The 18,895-nt window shown below is 37.8% G+C and overlaps 1 protein-coding gene across 1 annotated transcript in view; it reads left to right on the forward strand.

Moving 5' to 3' along the window:
• TRAPPC10 (trafficking protein particle complex subunit 10) overlaps positions 1 to 18,269 on the forward strand; it is a 37,933-nt gene extending 19,664 nt beyond the window's left edge. Inside the window, exons 10-23 of the mRNA XM_054654651.2 lie at positions 287 to 363; positions 2,227 to 2,318; positions 3,468 to 3,608; positions 4,504 to 4,616; positions 5,653 to 6,167; positions 8,599 to 8,740; positions 9,976 to 10,134; positions 10,781 to 11,010; positions 11,818 to 11,918; positions 12,262 to 12,388; positions 13,108 to 13,278; positions 14,662 to 14,839; positions 15,245 to 15,439; positions 16,221 to 18,269. Of these exons, the coding sequence (XP_054510626.2) occupies positions 287 to 363; positions 2,227 to 2,318; positions 3,468 to 3,608; positions 4,504 to 4,616; positions 5,653 to 6,167; positions 8,599 to 8,740; positions 9,976 to 10,134; positions 10,781 to 11,010; positions 11,818 to 11,918; positions 12,262 to 12,388; positions 13,108 to 13,278; positions 14,662 to 14,839; positions 15,245 to 15,439; positions 16,221 to 16,459 (2,480 nt within the window). The 3' untranslated portion in view covers positions 16,460 to 18,269. The remainder of the gene's footprint in view (positions 1 to 286; positions 364 to 2,226; positions 2,319 to 3,467; positions 3,609 to 4,503; positions 4,617 to 5,652; positions 6,168 to 8,598; positions 8,741 to 9,975; positions 10,135 to 10,780; positions 11,011 to 11,817; positions 11,919 to 12,261; positions 12,389 to 13,107; positions 13,279 to 14,661; positions 14,840 to 15,244; positions 15,440 to 16,220) is intronic.
• Positions 18,270 to 18,895: the final 626 nt, after the last annotated feature.

Here is an 18,895-nt window from a genome sequence, read left to right on the forward strand (position 1 = left end):
GATGCTCCACTTATCAGCATTTAGGTGATTGGGCTTGAACAGCACTGGATTTCAATTAAGGTCTTAATGCTTTCAGACAAATATTTAAAATAAAATTATTGGAAAAACAAATGGAGCATCCTTGTTTGTGTGCAGATAGATAACCTGCACCTGGAGCTGCAAAATGGTATTGGTTTTTAGTTTTCTCTCCACTTTGTACTGGAGAAAAAGCAGGGAAGGGATGTGGGGAGTGCTGTTCTCAGAATGTGTTTGTAAGTAACACCTCTTGTCCTGCATTTTTCCAAAGCCAATGCATCACAGAGCCCTTACAAGAAACTCAAAGAGGCCTTATCATCTGTAGAAGCTTTTGAAAAACACTACTTAGTAAGTATGAGTCTTGGTTATTTATATTAGTTTTGTGTGTGTTTGCACTGTAGATTAAATAGGGCCAGAGTTTTCAAACCTGAGAAGATACATTGAGAACATAAATTTGTACTCCCATGTTTTGGTATCAAAGGTTATTTCTTGCACACTGAACACAGCAAGGCTGATTTGTTTAACAGCTGGAACCCTGTAGGGGCCCCAGGTTTCAAATATTTGCATTAACTTTAATATTTACAGTTATGAGCTGGAGGTTATTATCTGTGGGTATGTATACTTAGATATTAAAAAAGCCAATGTCATGGCTGTCATGTTCTGCTATCCCAAAGTCAGAATTAACTGACTTTTACCCAGAAGAATATTGATGTATGAATTCAGCTTCCTTTTAAATGGTTTGGGCTTGCATTTTGCAGTGAGTATTACATGATTAAAGTTATACTGTTGATTTAAAAAAAAAAAATATATATAAACTGTGGACATCTGTGGATAATAGGGTTGTACCTGGCATAGATTGATGCACAGTGAGGATTCTAATATTGTGCATCTTTATTTCCTGACAGCTCCCCAACTGAGGAACCATTGTAATGATTTCAGTTTTTTTTTTATTTTGCTGGTTTTGTTTTTCAAATGGAAGATTGTTGAATAAAACAAAATACTCTTGACTGTCACAAGAATGTGTTTGATTTTTGAGTGCTTGGTTTGACAATTTTTGTTGGGTTTTTTGTTTGTTTTTTTTTTTCCAACCAGTTTTGCTTGGGCTTTTTTTCCTTAAATAATTTTCCTTTAAAATTTCTCATATTTGCATATGGCAAAGAAGATTTTCTGGAGAAAGCTTGAAGGAAAATTGAATACTTTTTTTGAAACATGAAAACTATGTGATACTTTATTTTTATAAAATTTTATCAAAAGAAAAAGTCTCAAAACATTTTGTCTGAAGATACTGGGTTTCACTTTTATTTTCATTTATTTATGGGACTAGTTGTGTGGCCGGATCAGAATTAAAATCTTGAGAGTTGCCAGCTTCTCTTACCTATTCAGTTCCATCTTGCACCTGAATATCTCTGCTAAGCTCAGCAGTAACTTCCTAAATTTAAGAAACTAAGTGGGATCTGTAATGTTTGCCAGAGGAATTGCCATTTCTCTTTGTATTTACGACTGCACTTTTATGCAATGGAAATTCAGCTATCAGATAGACTCTAAAAGATGGTTTTCTGTGTAGTTGTCATGTAAATATATACATTTTATGTATGCCCATATTTAATATTGCCCTGTATTCAGTGGACAAGAATTAGTTAAAACTTACTAACACACCTAAGATAATTTATTTGCATTAAAAAAACAATCTTCTCAGTTTGAAGCCATTCCCCTTTATCCTGTCACCATGTGATATATTTTTTGTATTTTTATATATCTGGCCAGAGTTTATTATGGACTTTTGAAAGAATTTGAATGCTTGAACACAGTGTGTGTGTTGCAAATGCTAATTTTGTGAGAAAGGTTTGCTGCTTTTATTAAAGCTTAGGGCAAGGGGAGGAGGGTGACATTTGGACACTGTGGCTGCATTGGAGATTAAAGCTTTAAAAGATGAGGGATAAACTTCAATTTGGGAAGGCAAACAAAATTCCTTTAAGGCAATCTTGTGAAAATAATTATTCTGACTATAAGTTAGTATACACAGATGTGGGATATGACCAGCTGCAGGAGCAGTGAAGGTGACCTGCTGAGTATTTTGTGCTCAGGGCAAATGTGACTCATTCTGGGCATTTTGTTGCAGTAACTTAGTCTCTGGCTATGAGTTTGTGTGAAATAACCATACAGCTGCCAAAAATACATAAAGCTCACAATGGTTTCTTTTCTTTTATACAGGATCTGTCCCATGCCACCATTGAAATGTACACAAATATTGGAAGAATTCGCTCAGCTAAGCTTGTGGGAAAGGACTTGGCAGAGTTTTATATGTAAATGACTCTTTAAAATGTCCTAAATGCATTGCCTTTGAAAAGGTTGAATATTATCCCTGAGGAAGATATGCTATAATTAAACAGGAATTTTTAAAAATATTTTTAAAATGTAAACAAACCCTATTTCAGGAAAAAAAAAAAGGAAAACTAGCAATCTCTCTTATCAAACCTTAATTCTCACCTCATGGTTTTGTACTTTTACCTTTAACTGTTCTGTGTTCTTTAGCTTGATCTTTTCTTCTTCTGGGGGGAAAAGGCTGGGAAAGATAACTGGAAACTTTGAAACAAGTTAGAGGCCTCCTTAGCAAGCAGGCTATAGTAAATGCAGTTGTTACCTTAACTACAGATATGAACTGCATCTATCTAAAAAAGCCAGGAAACATGTCTTTGGAGAGTAATGCATTTCATATTTGAGATTATCATTGCAAAGTGATTGTTTCCCCTCCTGTGAAACAGTGATTTGATTCCTGATTTCCACTTTTTTTTTGTTCTTTTTATCCCTGCTGTTCAAATCCACTGAGAAAACCTCCTGCATTTTTCAGTGTCATTTTGTATTTCTTATTTAGAATTTGGGAGTCATAAGAGGTTTTTTTGGAAAATTATGTTGGGACATGCTTCCCACCAATGTTCACTTAAGCAGTCTGATCTCCACATTGCAACAGTTTCTCCCAAATTAACTTAAATTTTTATCAGAGGAAGTAGTGTTAGGTTTAAAGACTGCCATGGAACTGCTGTGTGGTGATTAAAATTTTCATTGTAGTATTCTTCTGCTTTAAAATTTTTGAGGAAGCAAATTTTTAGTTAACTGTCAGAAGCTTTGGGTGGCTTTTGTTTCATTTGTGGGAGGTTCCTTCACCTCATTTGCTCTGACTTGGGATAGATCTGCATATGGAATAATGACATTAATTGCATTTCTACTTGCTGAAGTGAATTGCAACAAGGAAGGCCCATATGTTGATCTGTTACCAGAAAATTCAAGATCATAATTCATAGACAGCATAGATTACCATAATTCAAGATCACTGCACTTTGTCCTGCATTTATTTGCAGTGTTCCTTCCCCACCAGCACTTTGAGAAAAGATGCAGAGTTTTCCTGGCTGCAAAGGTTCTTACATTGCTCTGTGCTCATTTTTTCATTTTCCAAGGAGGAAGAAAGGTCCCCAGAAGGCAGAGGTGTATCTTCAAGGAGCACTGAAAACCTACCTTGCTGAGGGCTGGGCTCTGCTGGTCACACACACGAGGAAGCAGCTGGCCGAGTGTCAGAAGCAGCTCGGCCAGATAGAAAAGTATCCTCTAAGGCAGAGCCAGGACAATGAAGACAGGAAAAATGATGCTTGGGATTATTTTTCTGACATATCTCTAACTTTTATTTAATGGTAAAGGCTGCCAGACATTCTGAGTCTGAGCTGAGACATCTGAGTTATTTGATACCATAGAGTGTATTTTGGGGGTTGTTCTGTTGTGCTGGTTTTGTGTTGGTTCATGTGCTTTTAGAACAAGATACATTTTACATGTCAGCCTCCTTTGCAAATTTATTATTAAATAAAACAATGAAAGCTTTTCTAGATTTGAGCTGCAGTATTTACAAAATATTCTCACATCACTTTTAAGCACTCCTAAATTTTTCTGCTTCAGTGCAAATGCTCGTAAGGAATCTGAGCCAGTAATATTGCATTCTTAGCTAAATATTCCAAGTGATCATTTCTATCTCCAGCACTTAAAATTTTAAAGAATGTTTTGTGACTTAGTTATGATAAGTGGTGCTGTAACAGCTGGCAGATTCTCAGCCAGGTAAATTGGTATAAAATAGAATACTCAAGATTATTTAGTGCTAAATGTTGGCCAGTCAGAGATACAAGACATTGTGTCTTTACCTTGCACACTGCATGGATTATTGTCAAATAATGAATTTTCTATGCTCATGAATCTTTTTAGATGAGGCAAGATTGCACTGGTTAATTATGGATCATATTTTTAGGTCTGCTACAGAAATATTGAGATTCTGCAATACTCTCAGATGATGGTAAATCTTCCATTTTTTCTTTTCTAGTGGAAAAGTGCAGAGATGATAACAGGAGGTCTTGTCTCTAAAGCTCAGAAAAGCAGTACTTGAATGTCTTGTTTTCAGTCAATTTTGTAATTGTTGTGGGTTTCTGTCCCCTGTTTCCTTAACTTCAGTAGTTATCTCCAAACAAGCAGCCTTTTAGCAGGTGATAATCACTTAACAGAAGAGGAACGAAAAAGATTTTGCCAAGAAATACTCGATTTTACCAATCAGCAAGCAGAAAACCAAGGTGAGTCTGGGTCTTAAAACTTCAGCTTCTCCAATCTGGTTGTTCCCTAAAGGTAGATGGGGAGGCTTTTTCTCATTGGATTCATTATTTTGAGTATAATTTCTAAACTTGTGTTTTCCAAAACATTTATAAATCTCCTCTCATGAAGAATAGTCAAAGATGACAGGGTAATTAACATTTTTATTTTAAATACTACAAAGTCTTTGTTTTCCTTCACTTATGTTTCTCTGCTTTAACAGCCCATAATTTATTGTGTGGTGAGTTTTTTTCAATTCCTAACCTATCTTTGTCTCTCAGTGCTGGCATGCAAGTGGCAGCTCTGTGATGGTGCATCCTGGATTTTGATGTTAGATCTGTGCCCATCCACTTGCAGTTTATTGTTTTGTCCATCCTGTTTCCTCTCTTTATGCTTCATGCTGCTTCAGTAATATCTTCTTATCAGATATTAATCACAATTCAAATTCGTATGGAATACTTCCTGTAGATCTGAACACTGCTTATTTTATATGCAGAAATATTTTATATGAAGAAATATGCAGAATTTGCAATGATTTGATGTACCATAAGTAATATGTTACTTTAGACTTGATTCTTAATTAATTTTAGGTGCTGCCTTAGGGTTGTTTTTGGAATGTAGAAAAGAGAATGAAAACCCCTTGCACAGCAGAGCTGCTGGCTCAAGGCACCAGCCTGATTATTAGTTTCTTAAATTTGTACAAGCTCTGGGAAGTTGGTCACTTAATGCTACTGTGTTCTGTAGTGGTGAAATGTTCAACTTCTGATTGGACAATCTTTCTTAATTCAGTTGTTTTTAATAGCCTGGAAATGGAAATTGTAGTCTAAGTAAAACAAATCTCAGTGTCGTTTAACTCTCATGCAAGATAAAAAATCAGAAAGCAGTGATTTGTTGAGAAACAATTCACTGTTGAAAAGTTGTTGATCCATTCAATTCTAGGGATTGAATTTTTAAGAGAAAAATTTTGCTCATCTCCAGCAGCACTGGAGAATAATAAAATCCCTGTTTTTATCTTTGCAGGTCAAAAGGTTATATTGCCTATGCACTCCTTTGCCCAGCTGAAAACTCTGCATTTTGACCCTCCAAATGCTGTTGTCCACGTGGGTGGAAAGTTGTCCATCGAGTTGACTTTGCTGAGCCAAATGCCCATCCCTGTCCAGGTGGACCAGGTTGCCATCCACGTTCACTTCAGCATCGAGAAGAACAGCTACAGGAAAACGGCCGAGTGGCTCACCAAGCACAAAACTTCCAACGGTGTCATCAGCTTCCCTAGTGAAATGACAGGCTTGCCTTTGTCCAGAAACAGCCTGCCAGCCCTGGAGCTGGCTGAAATGTACGAGAGGAGCCCCTCGGACAACTCGTTGAACACGGCAGGAATCATCTGCAAGAACGCGCACATGCTGCTGCGGCGCCAGGAGAGCAGCAGCTCCCTGGACGTGCCCTCAGGGCTCACTTTGGAGGATGGGGCTCACGTCCTGAAGTGCAACAACTTGACTCTGGAGCCAGGGGACAATAAAATAACCTTCAATATTCAGGTATGTTTTTGGAGCTGGGTGGTTGCAGCACTCGATTGTAGAGAAAGTAGAAATGCTGGCTGAGGAAGAGCGTTGTGCTGGTGAGTGGTGCCTATTTTGTATATACAGGTATTGATTCCTTCCTGTTACACTTGGATCATCCATTCCCCTTGCAGCTTTTTGTTGTTCTCCACCATCATTTCCCGTGAAAGGATGCTGTTGTGTTTATGCTAAAACATACAGATGACTCTTCTACTTGAAATCATTTGAGTCAGCCTTCCTAAACCTATTTTAAACATCTTGACAATTGCTGACAAAAATTGAACTGATAAATTCATATACAATATGATGTACTGCTCATGAAGTCTGCCTGTGCTTTTGAGGTTATTCAGAATAACGTCTAAAAGCTTTGATGTGAATTCTTTTTCCAGCCATTCAGTAAGTGATTGTGTGGTTAAATTTGGATGACAGCCTTTTCTCCTCTGCAGAGGGTGGTAGAATAATTTTTCTCTTGGGGGATGTAGTAAACCTACCTGCAAGAAGTTGAGATCAGCTACAAGTATTTGAATTTAGAAGATGTTAGAATTAAAATTGTCCCCATTAGTCATCATCTAAGTTAACTTATTAGTTACTAGTTACCATCTGTGGAATGGCAATGCAGTCATTTGAACTACCTACTGACCTAATTTCTGAGCTTTCTCATCCTTTCAAAGGACTGGGACAGGTTCATGGGGTTTGGACCAGAGGCCTTGGTGGCTGGAAATCCCATATTCTGTACAATGAATTCACATGTATGTAAAAGTGGATTTCAGATGAAGAGAGCTGTTAGGGACTGCACTGACCTGGCATTTGGGGTTAGTGGGATCAGGGTGCAATTGGAAACACCAGAAGAAGAGATGGATGAAAAGCTAGATAGAGCTCTGTTTTGAATTTGTCTGGTTCTTCTGTGAATCTGGTGGCCACTGGAGGATGGACAGCCTTACTTTTATAACTTTGTTATTTTCCCAACCTTCCTTTCAAGAAAAGAACTTTGCATGGGAAGACTGCTCAGTGTGAATCCCACAATACAGTTGTTTCAGGCATGATTTATCTGTCCTTAAAGGGAAAATCTGAGCATGTTATAATTTTAACAGTGTATTATTAGATAAAACAACCTAAGTGTCTCTGGATTTGAGCTGCAGTATTTAAAAAATATTTACTAAAAATCCATTATCATTGTAGTAATACACTGTGTCACTTCTACTGGATTACACAGCTGGCCAGGGGATAGAGCTGCTGACAACTTGTTTTCTGGATTTTCTTAAAGTAATGCTTAATTGCACCACTTCTGCAGGAAGAGGAAGAGGAATGACTGTGCTTCTATGACCCAGAGGGGTTTGATCATTTCTGTAGATCTTACAGTGATGATTAACATTATCTATGCTGACAGCAATCTTCCAAATTTTTACAAGCCTTAAAAGAGATGAGAAAGCATTGTCTAAATTCTTTAGACCCATATTCCCATCCCATGCTAAGATTTAAAGTATGTGTATATTATGTATTAGTTTACTCATGCTTTTCTGGTTTTTTAGGGCTAAAATGTAGTGACTTTAATGTCAGAATGCATAATACTGAATTTCAGTCTGGATTTGCCATGTAAAGAACTGCATGAGGTTTGACTGTTGAGTTGGTATAGCTTTTCTCCATAACTTGTAGACTTATTTAATTCTACCCAGCATTGTTATTTATGTATTACACTTGGAAAGTGGCACATGAGCAAAAGAAAACATTTCCCATTCCCTAGCAGTCCCTAAGAGAAAATAGAATCAAGAATAAATATACTATAAGGTGTTACAGATTTGCTTTTGTTTGTAATCTTATTGAGAAACATCCAGAATCCCATTACTCAGGAAATGGGAAGAGTTGGAAATTAAATATGTATGTGTTACTTTATTGTAAACATTGACTCAGGGTGTGTGGTGGGGAATGTGTGAAATCAATAGCTGGAGCTGAAAGCTGTGCCTTAGCTAAATGCTTTGGGATTTTATAACTGTTTTTATGAATTAGCCAAATAAGCACAGGTGTTGTTTAGGTACTTAAAAATGTTTTTTCATGTATGTTGCATTTTGGGGGGGAACCAACCAACAAAGAAGGCAAAATACACTCCAAAGTAACAAATTGACAGCATAACTACTACATTAGTTATCCTGATTATTAGTATTAGCACTGGTGTTAATCATGATGTTTTCTCTGGAATCAGACAGCTTCTATCTTAGTGGGGCAAAAGGTGCTCCTTTGTGTAAATCTTGTCATTTACTCAGAAAACTGAGTTTTCTGACATCTGCAATTTTAACTTACAAACCCAAAGTACCTGCTAAAAATGAGATGGAAACATGCTGTTCTTTAGCAGAGGGCTTGTTCTAGGAGTATTTTCTTAACATTAGGAAAAAAATTCAAATGTTTTTCTTCCAAGGCCAAAGAACCTGGGACATACACGCTCAGGCAGCTGTGCACTTCAGTGGGAAAGGTGCAGTTTGTCCTTCTTCACATCTACCCCATCGTGCAGTACGATGTGTACTCCCAGGAGCCCCAGCTCAAAGTGGAGCCCATGACTGGTAGGTGCAGTGGCTGTGCTGAAGCTGCTTTGATGATTCCTCTTGTGCTCCTGTGGGACTAGAGAAAGTGTTTCATGGCTTCAGGATTACTCAGTTTGCCTTACTCTGCCTTGTGAGTCTGAAATACAGCCTTGCTTTTTAAATTATCCATCATCATATCCTGCCAGTGATGGCCTGTTTTGAACAACTGATTCAACTGAACAACATACAGTGTCACTTTTGAACCCTGATTCGAGCATGCATTGTCACTGAAATATCAGGTGTGATTTGAGCTGCCACACTGACTAGATGTGAATATTTACATTTGTGATTGACTGAGCTCCTTACTGGTTGTGATCACAGGATCAGTTAGGCTGGAAAAGACCTCTGGGATGGGTCCAGCCTATGGCCAAACACCACCTTGTTACCCAGACCATGGCACTGAGTGCCACATCCAGTCTTCCCTTTAAACACCTCCAGGGACAGTGACCACCTCCCTGGGCAGCCCATTCCAATGTGTATTCTCCCTTTCTGTGAAGAAATTCCTCCAAACTTAATGCTAGAGTCCCTTTGATATGTACAAGAAATAAGTAAGAAGTGGGATTCTCTACTAGAAAGGATATAACTAATCAAAAATGAATACTGAATGCATCCATTGGTTTCAGGGACAGCTGAATACTAGTTGTTGTAGTGTTTATTAGAGTGTATAAATGGAAGATAATAGTGATTTGTTTTCAGGCTACTGAGTGTGGCAGCTGAGGAATTGATATGAATTTTGTGCTGACTTTCCAGGTTGCAGTGTGTGGCTAAGGAAGGACAGGCATATTGGGCATAAATCAGATTAGGGACCCCTATGAAACTGATAGCTGTCATTCTGTGTGCACACTGGCATTCTTGCTGTGCTGATCATGTAAATACAGCACATGGGTGTGACTGGAATCACAGGTGTGAAAATACAGAGCTGTCTGCAACCTGGAGAACTTTAAAGCTTAGTAAATTCTTTGGGGTTATTGTATTTCACTGAAATCTCTGCTAGAGAGCTCATGTAAGCTATCCAAGATGCAGTGGGTTTGGGCTCTCAGGTTGAAATGTGGTTTCCCCACAAGTTGTATCTGAGCTGGGTTTAATGTGTCCCATAACACCAAAACCCCACCCTTGTAAGTTACCCCACTGTGTGACCAACTGTCTGCTAACAAGGCTTAGTGCACTGTCACCACGTGCTGGAATCTGCTAACAGTTCCTGCTCTGTCCTCCAGAGAGCCTTTTGGCTGGCATTCCCCAGAAGGTGAAGTTCACAGTGACCACTGGTCACTACAGCATGAAGAGCGGGGACACTCTGCAGCTGAGCAACGCCGACGCCATGCCCATCCTGTACCACCCCGAGAGCAAGGCTGTCATCTACTCCAACACCAGGGGTAAGCCAGGAACTGGAAAGGAATCATCTTCAAAAGGCCCACAAGTTCAGTCATCCTGAAGCTTAATACTTAAAGCATTAAGAACACTGACACTGCTTGTCAAAATTGTTAAGAACAATTTTAGGGATTTACAACTGAGTACTTCAGTCTCAAGTTTTCACCTTCAAAGCAGTAGTATGAACTTTGACAAACACAATTGGACAATTTTACTTCCATTGATGAAATCCAGAAGGCATGTGAAACTGCTGCACGTGTGTCCAAGGTTGCTTGAAGTGAAATGATGAGGCTTAACAAGGTGCTTTCACTTTGTAGAAACTTGAATAAGTGTCTTATGATGGGCTAAAGTAGCTCTTTAGCTGGTTTGAAGTTTGTTGTTAAATTGCCCTCTCAGCTCTTTCCTGAACATTAGGAGCCTTTTATTACATGGAATGTGGTGGTTAACTTCCTGCAGTTAAAGAAGGATAGAGCATTACTCCTGGGAAGTTAAATATTTAACATGTGCAGATTATAGCTGGTTTGAAGAGGTTACTGTGGAGTTTTTTAACATGGTTTCTCATTGCTGTTTTTGCAAACATTGCTGGGAAGTGGTTATGGCACCACATATTTTTCTATTATTTTCTTTTTTTCCCATTTTACACATCTATAGAAAAGATCTCAGAGTCATCATTAAGGATTCAGTCTTCTGAGAAGATCACAAGCATCTGCTTGCCAGTGGCCCCTGCTTACCATGTGATTGAATTTGAACTAGAAGTCATGTACTTGCCATCAGCCACAGAATCTGCAGTGGAGAAGGAAAATACTACAAATAAGGAAAACCACAGAAAAAACAAAGAGAAGCAGAAACAGGACAACTGCATGGCTACTGTTGATCAAAAAGTAAGATGTAGTTTAACTTTTTTATTATAAAATGTATTTGATTGCAGGGGTAAACACTTCACAAAATAGAAGTGGTGGTGAGGGGAAACTTGCTTGTTTAGAACTTATTTTCCTTCAAAAGGCATATATGCAAAAATCATACTGAATGTTAAAATGTAAAGAAATTGTAAATATAAGCAGAAATATACACGGTTGTTAATAAATTGTCAACTGTTCCCTTGGGTAGTAATCTAACTTTAAGTGTTTTAACACAGTTTATAAAGCATGGAGGGTGCCTGTGTCTTTGTAAAAGGTAGCATGGTGGTCTTTTAATTCCAGCTTCTGATTCATGGGAAAGATGAAGTCAAGTGTGCTACTTCAAATTAAAACAAATATACATTAAATGCATTTATAAAAATATTTTGATATATTAAATTATTATAAAGACATTAAAATAATAGATCTTACAGCAGTTTATTTTATACTGACCTTTACCAGGGGTGAAGATGTCAGAGATGCCATTGGTGTCCTTTTTTTTTCTGCTATTCCCCTTCCTTTTTTTATAGTCTTTAGAACTGGGTATGTTAGTTCCTAGAGAAAAAGCTGCTTTGAGATTTCATATCCCACTCACAGGCAAACAAAAACCTGTTATTTTTTCAGATTAGATTTTACATACTGATTTTTTTAAAATGTTTATTTCTTCCCCTCCTGTATGCATTAGATATAGAGACTTGATGAGAAAAGTTCCACTTAAAAAGGAAAAGAAAAGCAAAATCATTGTGCCAAAGACAATTGCAAATAAGAACTGTGTTCCCTTTTTTCCTGTAGGTGACCATTGATTGTCCTTGGTCAATTTACTCCACTATTATTGCATTAACATTCTGCATACCCTTTAATGCCAAGCATTCCTTGCTGTCAGCTGGCAAACGGTAATGTACTCATTATTTATTTATTGTTTCTTCTTACAAAGTATGGAGCTGTATGAGGTTTCATAACTCATATTTATAGCAGGTTTTTTTTAAATATATATGTTGGGCTTTTACTATCTTCCCTGTGGAAGCTTGTGCATTTCCTTTCGTGTTCTTTCATGACAATAAAACAAATTTGTGGTTTTGGAAATAAGACCACAAGATGAACCCAGTTATCCTGTTTGTGTGTAGATTGGTTTTGTTTACTGTGAAAGAGGATGTTTTACAGCCTTGTTTTATGGACATGGACTCTTCCAGTGTAACTCCTCGGTTTTTATTGAAAAAACTGTGTCGCATTTTTCAGGAAATACGTGCAAGTCTGCGTACAGAATTTGTCAGAACTCTGTTTCCAGCTTTCAGACTACAGCCTAAAAAATTCTGCTGAGTGTACAGATTTGCAGCTGGTACCTCTCAACCCTGCATCTCAACAGGTAAAACTCACTTGCTGGTTTATTCAATTTATTCATCTTATGGTTGCAGTTTGTCATTGGGTTTTGGGAAAAAAAAAGTCAGGCAGAGACAGATTTCCAATTAAATACAGCTGTAAACCAGTTCAGTTGCAGAACAGTTTCTTACCACAGAATTATAGAATGGTTTGTGTTGGAAGGGGATTGTGTTGGCTTGTGTTGGAAGGGGAAGATGAGCAAGTTTCAATCCCCTGCCCTGGACTGGGGAATGAAACACCTTCCACTAGACCAGGATGCTCAGAAGAGCCCCATCCAACCTGGCATTGAACACTTCCAGGGATGGGGTATCCACAAGTTCCCTGGGCAACCTTCAAGTTTCTTTCAGCTTTGTCTGAACATATTAAATTGTTCAGTCTTGGTGCCTAGAAAAAGTATGTAGGAACATATTAATAATTTTATTAAATATTTAAATATTTTAAAATATGAAATTGAACTTCACTGAATGTGAAGTGTTTCCTCTTGAAACATTTGATTCTGACAGTGAAATAGATCCTTTCTTTTAAAAATATGTGCATTGTGAAAAAGATTCACTGTTGGTCATTCTGTTCCATATTTCCCTAATGATTTACAGTTTGTTTCTGTAAACTGTACCAATGCCAGAACAGACAAACATATTCATGTGTGCATTTCCTCTTCTTTCTCAGAGGAAGGAAGCAGCTAACACTCTAAACACTCTCTTTCAGGTCGTGTACAGTAAGCAATCAATATTCTTTGTATGGGAATTGAAGTGGACAAAAGAGCTTCCTCTCTCCTTGCAGTGCCTGTTTTCAGTCAGCTTTTGTCCAGCTACCTCTGAAGAACAGTCTCTTATCTTGAAGCCGTTCACTTACCAATTCCAAGTGGAAAATTTTTTTGTAAGTATTCCCTAAGTAATAGGGTAGCATATCTTAACTGAGTATGGTTTCCTAAGGAGTGAAAAGGGAAAAATAAGAAATATATTAGAAAAAATTGGTTTATATCATGAGGTTGATACCCACTTAGAATCAATGGGAAGTCAGTTTGTGAGTGACAGAGCTGCAGCCTGATGTGATGTAGTGGAATCATATCCTTGCCACAGAAATGTGGTCAGAGCTGTAACACTTGTGCTTAATTGTGTTCCATTTTTTACTGTTTTCACCTTCCTGGGTTGGTGCCATGGAGATTGTCTGCAGCTTACTGAGCTGCTTTTTCCCTGCTGGCTTAAGATTTTGCTCTCCAAAGCAAATTGCAATTTCCAAAATATCTTTGCTATTGAAAGCATCTGAGTAGTTTTTTGCAGTGCTTGAGATGAGCTCCTCTAATGAAATATTTAGGGTTTTCTAGGCCATTATCTGAAATATTCTTCTTCCCCTTTATGGACAAACTTTTTATTCCTTTGATCAGCTAGAAAGTTCATAGACTAGGTAGAATTCCTTTAATAGGAAGTTTTATCAACATTATTTAATCTCATCTCTAAACTCAGTGTTCCCCTTTGTGATGCTTGGGTAAAAAGCAGCATCATTAGAAGACTCTCGTTTTTTAAATCCTTTTGTCTGTTTTCAGTGTTTTCTATCTGCTTGTTGCAAACTGGCATTGAGCAACATTTCAGGTGTTTGTTTGCCTACTGCCATGTAACAAGCATTTTTGGCACCTCTATCAGCATCTTTCTGGAGTTTTTAAAGACAACTACCTGTGTGAAACAGTGGGGGTTTTCTGGTAGAAATTTAATTTTGTAGGAATTAAGAATCAGTTCTTTGATGTGGGCACTGTTATTCCAGGGACTATGATAGGAGGAGGGATGAAGTAGTTCTGTATTACTCAGAATCTGAGTGATGTGTCTGTAAAGGGAGGAGCTAAGAAACTGATAAAAATTGTTTAAATAGTAAGATTGGTGTCCATTTAGGAGCATTGAAAGTCTGTGTTGAAGTACAGAAGTGAAGGAAAAAATATATTTTCACTGTGGGTATCAAAAATAGATTGAATCAAATTTGATTTGTTCTACTGGAAGGTGTCCCTGCCCATGGCAGGTGGGTTGGAGCCAGATGATCTTTAAGGTCCCTACTATTGCACAGCATTCTAGGATTCCATGTTCTATGATTTTCTTAAACTGAGCAAGACAATGAAGTGAACATTGCTTATAAGTGATTCTTGCATTAAGAAGATTTAACAGGATGTGTCTGTTATGTATAAAGTTGGTACTGTACCCACTGTCAGCTCAATTTAAACACAAATAAAACACCCATTTTTTCTTGATAACAGCACTGTTTTCTTCCTGACAGACATTGTACCATGTGAAAACTGAAATCTTCCCACCCTTGGATGCAGAGTACTGTAAAACAGGCTCACTCTGCTCCTTAGAGGTGTCCATCACCCGGCTTGTTGAGCTCTCTGAGGTTGACAGAGATGAAGCATTAACAGAATCAGATGGATATTGCACAACAAAACTTATGTATGAAGGTAAGACTGTTTTTCTTAAGCATTTTAATAAATTTCCCCCTAATTTTTTCTTGACAATAACATTTGCCAGATACGCTGTGGCATAAATTCCTTTATTGTGGGTACAGCTGCTTAGTACAGCACTTTTCATTTTGCAAGACTGGGAATATTTTATTTTCCCCTCATTAATCTGCCTTCCAGTGGAGTAGAAATGTTCTTCAGACTGGATGGATACATGCTTGAGGCCCAACTGTGGTCCCTTCTGTGTAGGGCTGTTTTCTTACCTTGCACAGCTCTTCACACATAAAAGCTGGTGGGCTTTTAGATGTTGCTAAAATGCAGATTTTCAAAGTGCTCTAAAACTATCCTGAGGGTTCTCCATTTTTCACAGAAGAACTGTATAGTGTTTTCTCTTTATTCTTGCAGTTGTTGACAACAGTAGTAACTGGGCAGTCTGTGGAAAAAGCTCTGGAGTGATTTCTATGCCTGTAGCACCTCGAGCAACTCACAAAGTGCACATGGAAGTGATGCCACTGTTTGCTGGGCATCTGCCTTTCCCTGATGTCAGATTGTTTAAATACCTCCCTCACCATTCTGCTCACTCCATGCAGCTTGATGCTGGTAAGGCCAATTTGACCACGTGGCTACTTACAGGAATTACTCTGCTTTTCCTGTGTTCTTGTGTAAAGAGAAAAGCAAAGCAAGAAATACACTGACAATATATGGACCAGGTACTCACAGGTGTCTCTGCTACCTTCACTCACAGTCCTAAATTGAAACTTGCTCTAATGGGAACTTTGAATTTGGGTTGCCACCTAAATTTTTGAGGAGGAATAATAAATGCATTGTTCTCTTATGTTTCCTTTAAAGATTAGTATGCAAATGAGTTCTCACTGGATTTATAATCAAGTGAAAACTGTTTGATAACCCTTTAATCCTGCAGTTCCATTTTCTCTAAATTGTGTCTTCATTAGTTTTGAGATTCTTTCCCCGGTTTTCAAGGGATTGAATGTGAAATAAAAGAACTGCTGAAAATGTGGGCCATTCAGTTAGATGCAGAGTTTAAATTACCACAGCCATGTAGAGTATTTATCTGTACTGAGTAGTTCCAGAGTGAAAATTCAGTCGTAGAAGCAACATAGCTTTTGTCAGTGGAGCTGCCAGTGTGCATCCTTCTAGCTTGTGACAGATGTGAAGTCATGCTATTGAAATTTTCCTTCTAAACCAGTATAATTCACTCTGTTACATTTGGTGCTGGCCAAAAGTGTGCACAGACTTTTACCTCAGCAGAGATGATCAATAACTGTGAACATGTGTTAAGCTGACTGTCAGAGCTCTGAAATGACCTTTTAGACTTAATTGATAGAATAAAACTCTATTTTTTCCTTTTGTTTTCAAACAGATAGCTGGATTGAAAACGATAACCTGTCTGTGGACAAGAATGTGGATGAGCAGGCTGACAGCAGCAGCATCAGGAGCAGGGGGAGCCTGCATTCCACAGCCAGCGGGGAGCACAAGGGTCTGCCCATGCCCCGGCTCCAGCCCTTCTCCCCGGGCCAGGTCTTCAACAGCAGCACAGGGATGCAAATCCTGGTCATTCCCAGCAGGGACGACCACGTTCTGGAGGTCAATGTCACGTGACAGCTCGGAGTGACACAAGGAGCCCCTTAGGAACTGGATTTGAAAGCACTTTATGGGATAATGACCTGCTCAGTCCTCGTTGCATCATTAACTCCAAGGAGACCCGTGGCACCCGGCGTGCACTGGCCATGGAAGCAGCAGACAATTGTATCAATTTAAATGTACAGTGAGGCTTGTGTCAGCTAGTTTATATTGCCACTTTAGTATGTTTTGTGTCAGCTATTGGGTTTTCTTCCTGCAGTCACATCCCTGCATCACAACAACCAACACAGGGCAACAAAAAGCAAAAAATCCAAATCTTTGGACCACTTCTTTATTTTTGTTGGGCAGCTGAGAGATTTGTTTCATGCTTCCTACATATTTTAGAATGTAGAGTTGGATGATGTAATTATCCAAAGCTTGAATTTTTATGTAATAATTTACAGGCTTTTCCACACATGTGCCAGAAACATAACAAGAGCATACAACAACACATTCACTGGTGTAACAGTTGCTTTTCTGGTTTGCTTTTATTTTGTTTGTTTGATCATTGTTAATTCCTGCCATTGCAATTTTATATTAAACTTCCATCATTTGCATACTTAGATGCATGGAAGAGCTACTGCTATAAACAATCTTAACTGAACAAAATTCCTTAATTTTCTGAGGCTTTCTCCTTCACAGAGTAGACACTGTGATGTCACATATTATATGATTTTTTTTTTTTTGGGGGTGGGCTTGGGTTATCCTCTTGCATATTTCTTACCAAAGAAAGATATTGATAGAAGTTAATAATAAATTATTTGGCTTATTGAGTTCCCAGATTAATTTCTTTTATTATCATTTCCAAGTGGCTTGGTTTGCTGCCCCAATTTTTAAGTTGGGGCAAAAATTTCAGTATGATGTGATACTTGAACAGTCAACCTTTCATCATAAAGGCTAAGTGTAATTATTACTGATTAGAGGCCAGACTTGTGCATTCATGATGAAAGAAGGGGGTTGGTTTGATACAGGAAAGCTTGCAGATGTAGAATAATCGTGAAGCAAAGTTAAAACATGTAACTTAAAGAATTTCATTATTTATATCTGAAATGTAAATACAAAAAATGTAAAAAAAAAAAAGTGTAATTTTTGTGAATGTTGCAAATTCACCTGTGACTGGAAAAATTACAACTTCTTCTGATGTCCTGCTTCTGATATTGAAACTTGTGCATTTAATGTGAGAATGACCTTTTCTACTTGCAGATCTATAATGGTGCGTTGTCAACAGACTCCACAGAGGAAACAGTCCCATGTCAAACACTTGTCAGCAAGACTGAAGTGAGGATCTGCTCATTAGACAAACTCATTGTTATTATTTTCTTTTCTTCTGCTAAATTACAAAGGGGAAATGAAAAACAAACCCTCTTTCCAAAAGGAACCACAAATAAGTTGAATAGGCACCCTGCACTGGTCTAAACATTTTACTTTATTTTTTATTTAAAAATTCTAATTAGATGTATAAAGTAGACCTGCTAGCTGAAAATGTTCTTATTATGCATCTTCTTTCTGTGAAGGAATGCCCTTTCTCTGTGGGAATCATACCATTTTATTCTGGATAAAACCCAAAGCATCATTTAGTGCGAATGACTGCTGGGATTCTCTGACTGGAAAAGGTAACAAGTTAGTGACTTTGACACTGCAGGTATTATTAATTCCATTTTCATGGTTTGCTATTAAATCATTTTTCACATTGTTCTGTAAGATACTGTTAGATTAAACACATTGTACTAAGATTGTTTAATGAAATTGTAAGCGTTACAGTTCTAAATATACATGTTTTAAAAAGAAATCACCTTCTCTGCTCTGTGAGTTCTGTTTGGTCTGGAGGAGTGATTGCTTCATCTATTTTAACCAAAGCTGCTTTTGGCTGCAAAAATCAGATTTGTTACCTGGTGTGCAATTACACACTTGAGGGAGACGTTGATTATTTATTTATTTCAGAGTTGCAGCCTCTGGAGCCTCCACAGTATTCCACAAATCCAGCACACCCCTCCAGACTTTTCCTGCTGTTATTTATACACAGAAATTCAGTGTTGGCAACCTCCCAGGTACAGTCCCTCTATTATGAATGGTTAATAATTTCCACACAAATTGTGTAATCCCAGCTGGTTTCTATGCATCCTCCAGGGAAGGGTCTTCACCTGGGCAGGGTCTTTTTGCCCTGTAGGTCTGACTATTAGTATAATAATAATAAGTTGGTTACAATAGTTATTATATTATAAATAATAATATAATTATGCATTAATATTATTATTATATAATCAGTTATAGGATACCTGGACTTGAGTCTTTTGCCAAGTTAGCAACATATAAGACATACATTCATATTTTGATTTACTGCATCCTTAAAGCTCATTAGTTATAATGAGCTCATTAGCTCATTATAATGATGTCCATAACTAAGGGACACTGCTC

The sequence above is a fragment of the Agelaius phoeniceus genome, chromosome 2 (genome assembly GCF_051311805.1).
Source record: "Agelaius phoeniceus isolate bAgePho1 chromosome 2, bAgePho1.hap1, whole genome shotgun sequence".
Taxonomy (NCBI): Eukaryota; Metazoa; Chordata; class Aves; order Passeriformes; family Icteridae; genus Agelaius; species Agelaius phoeniceus.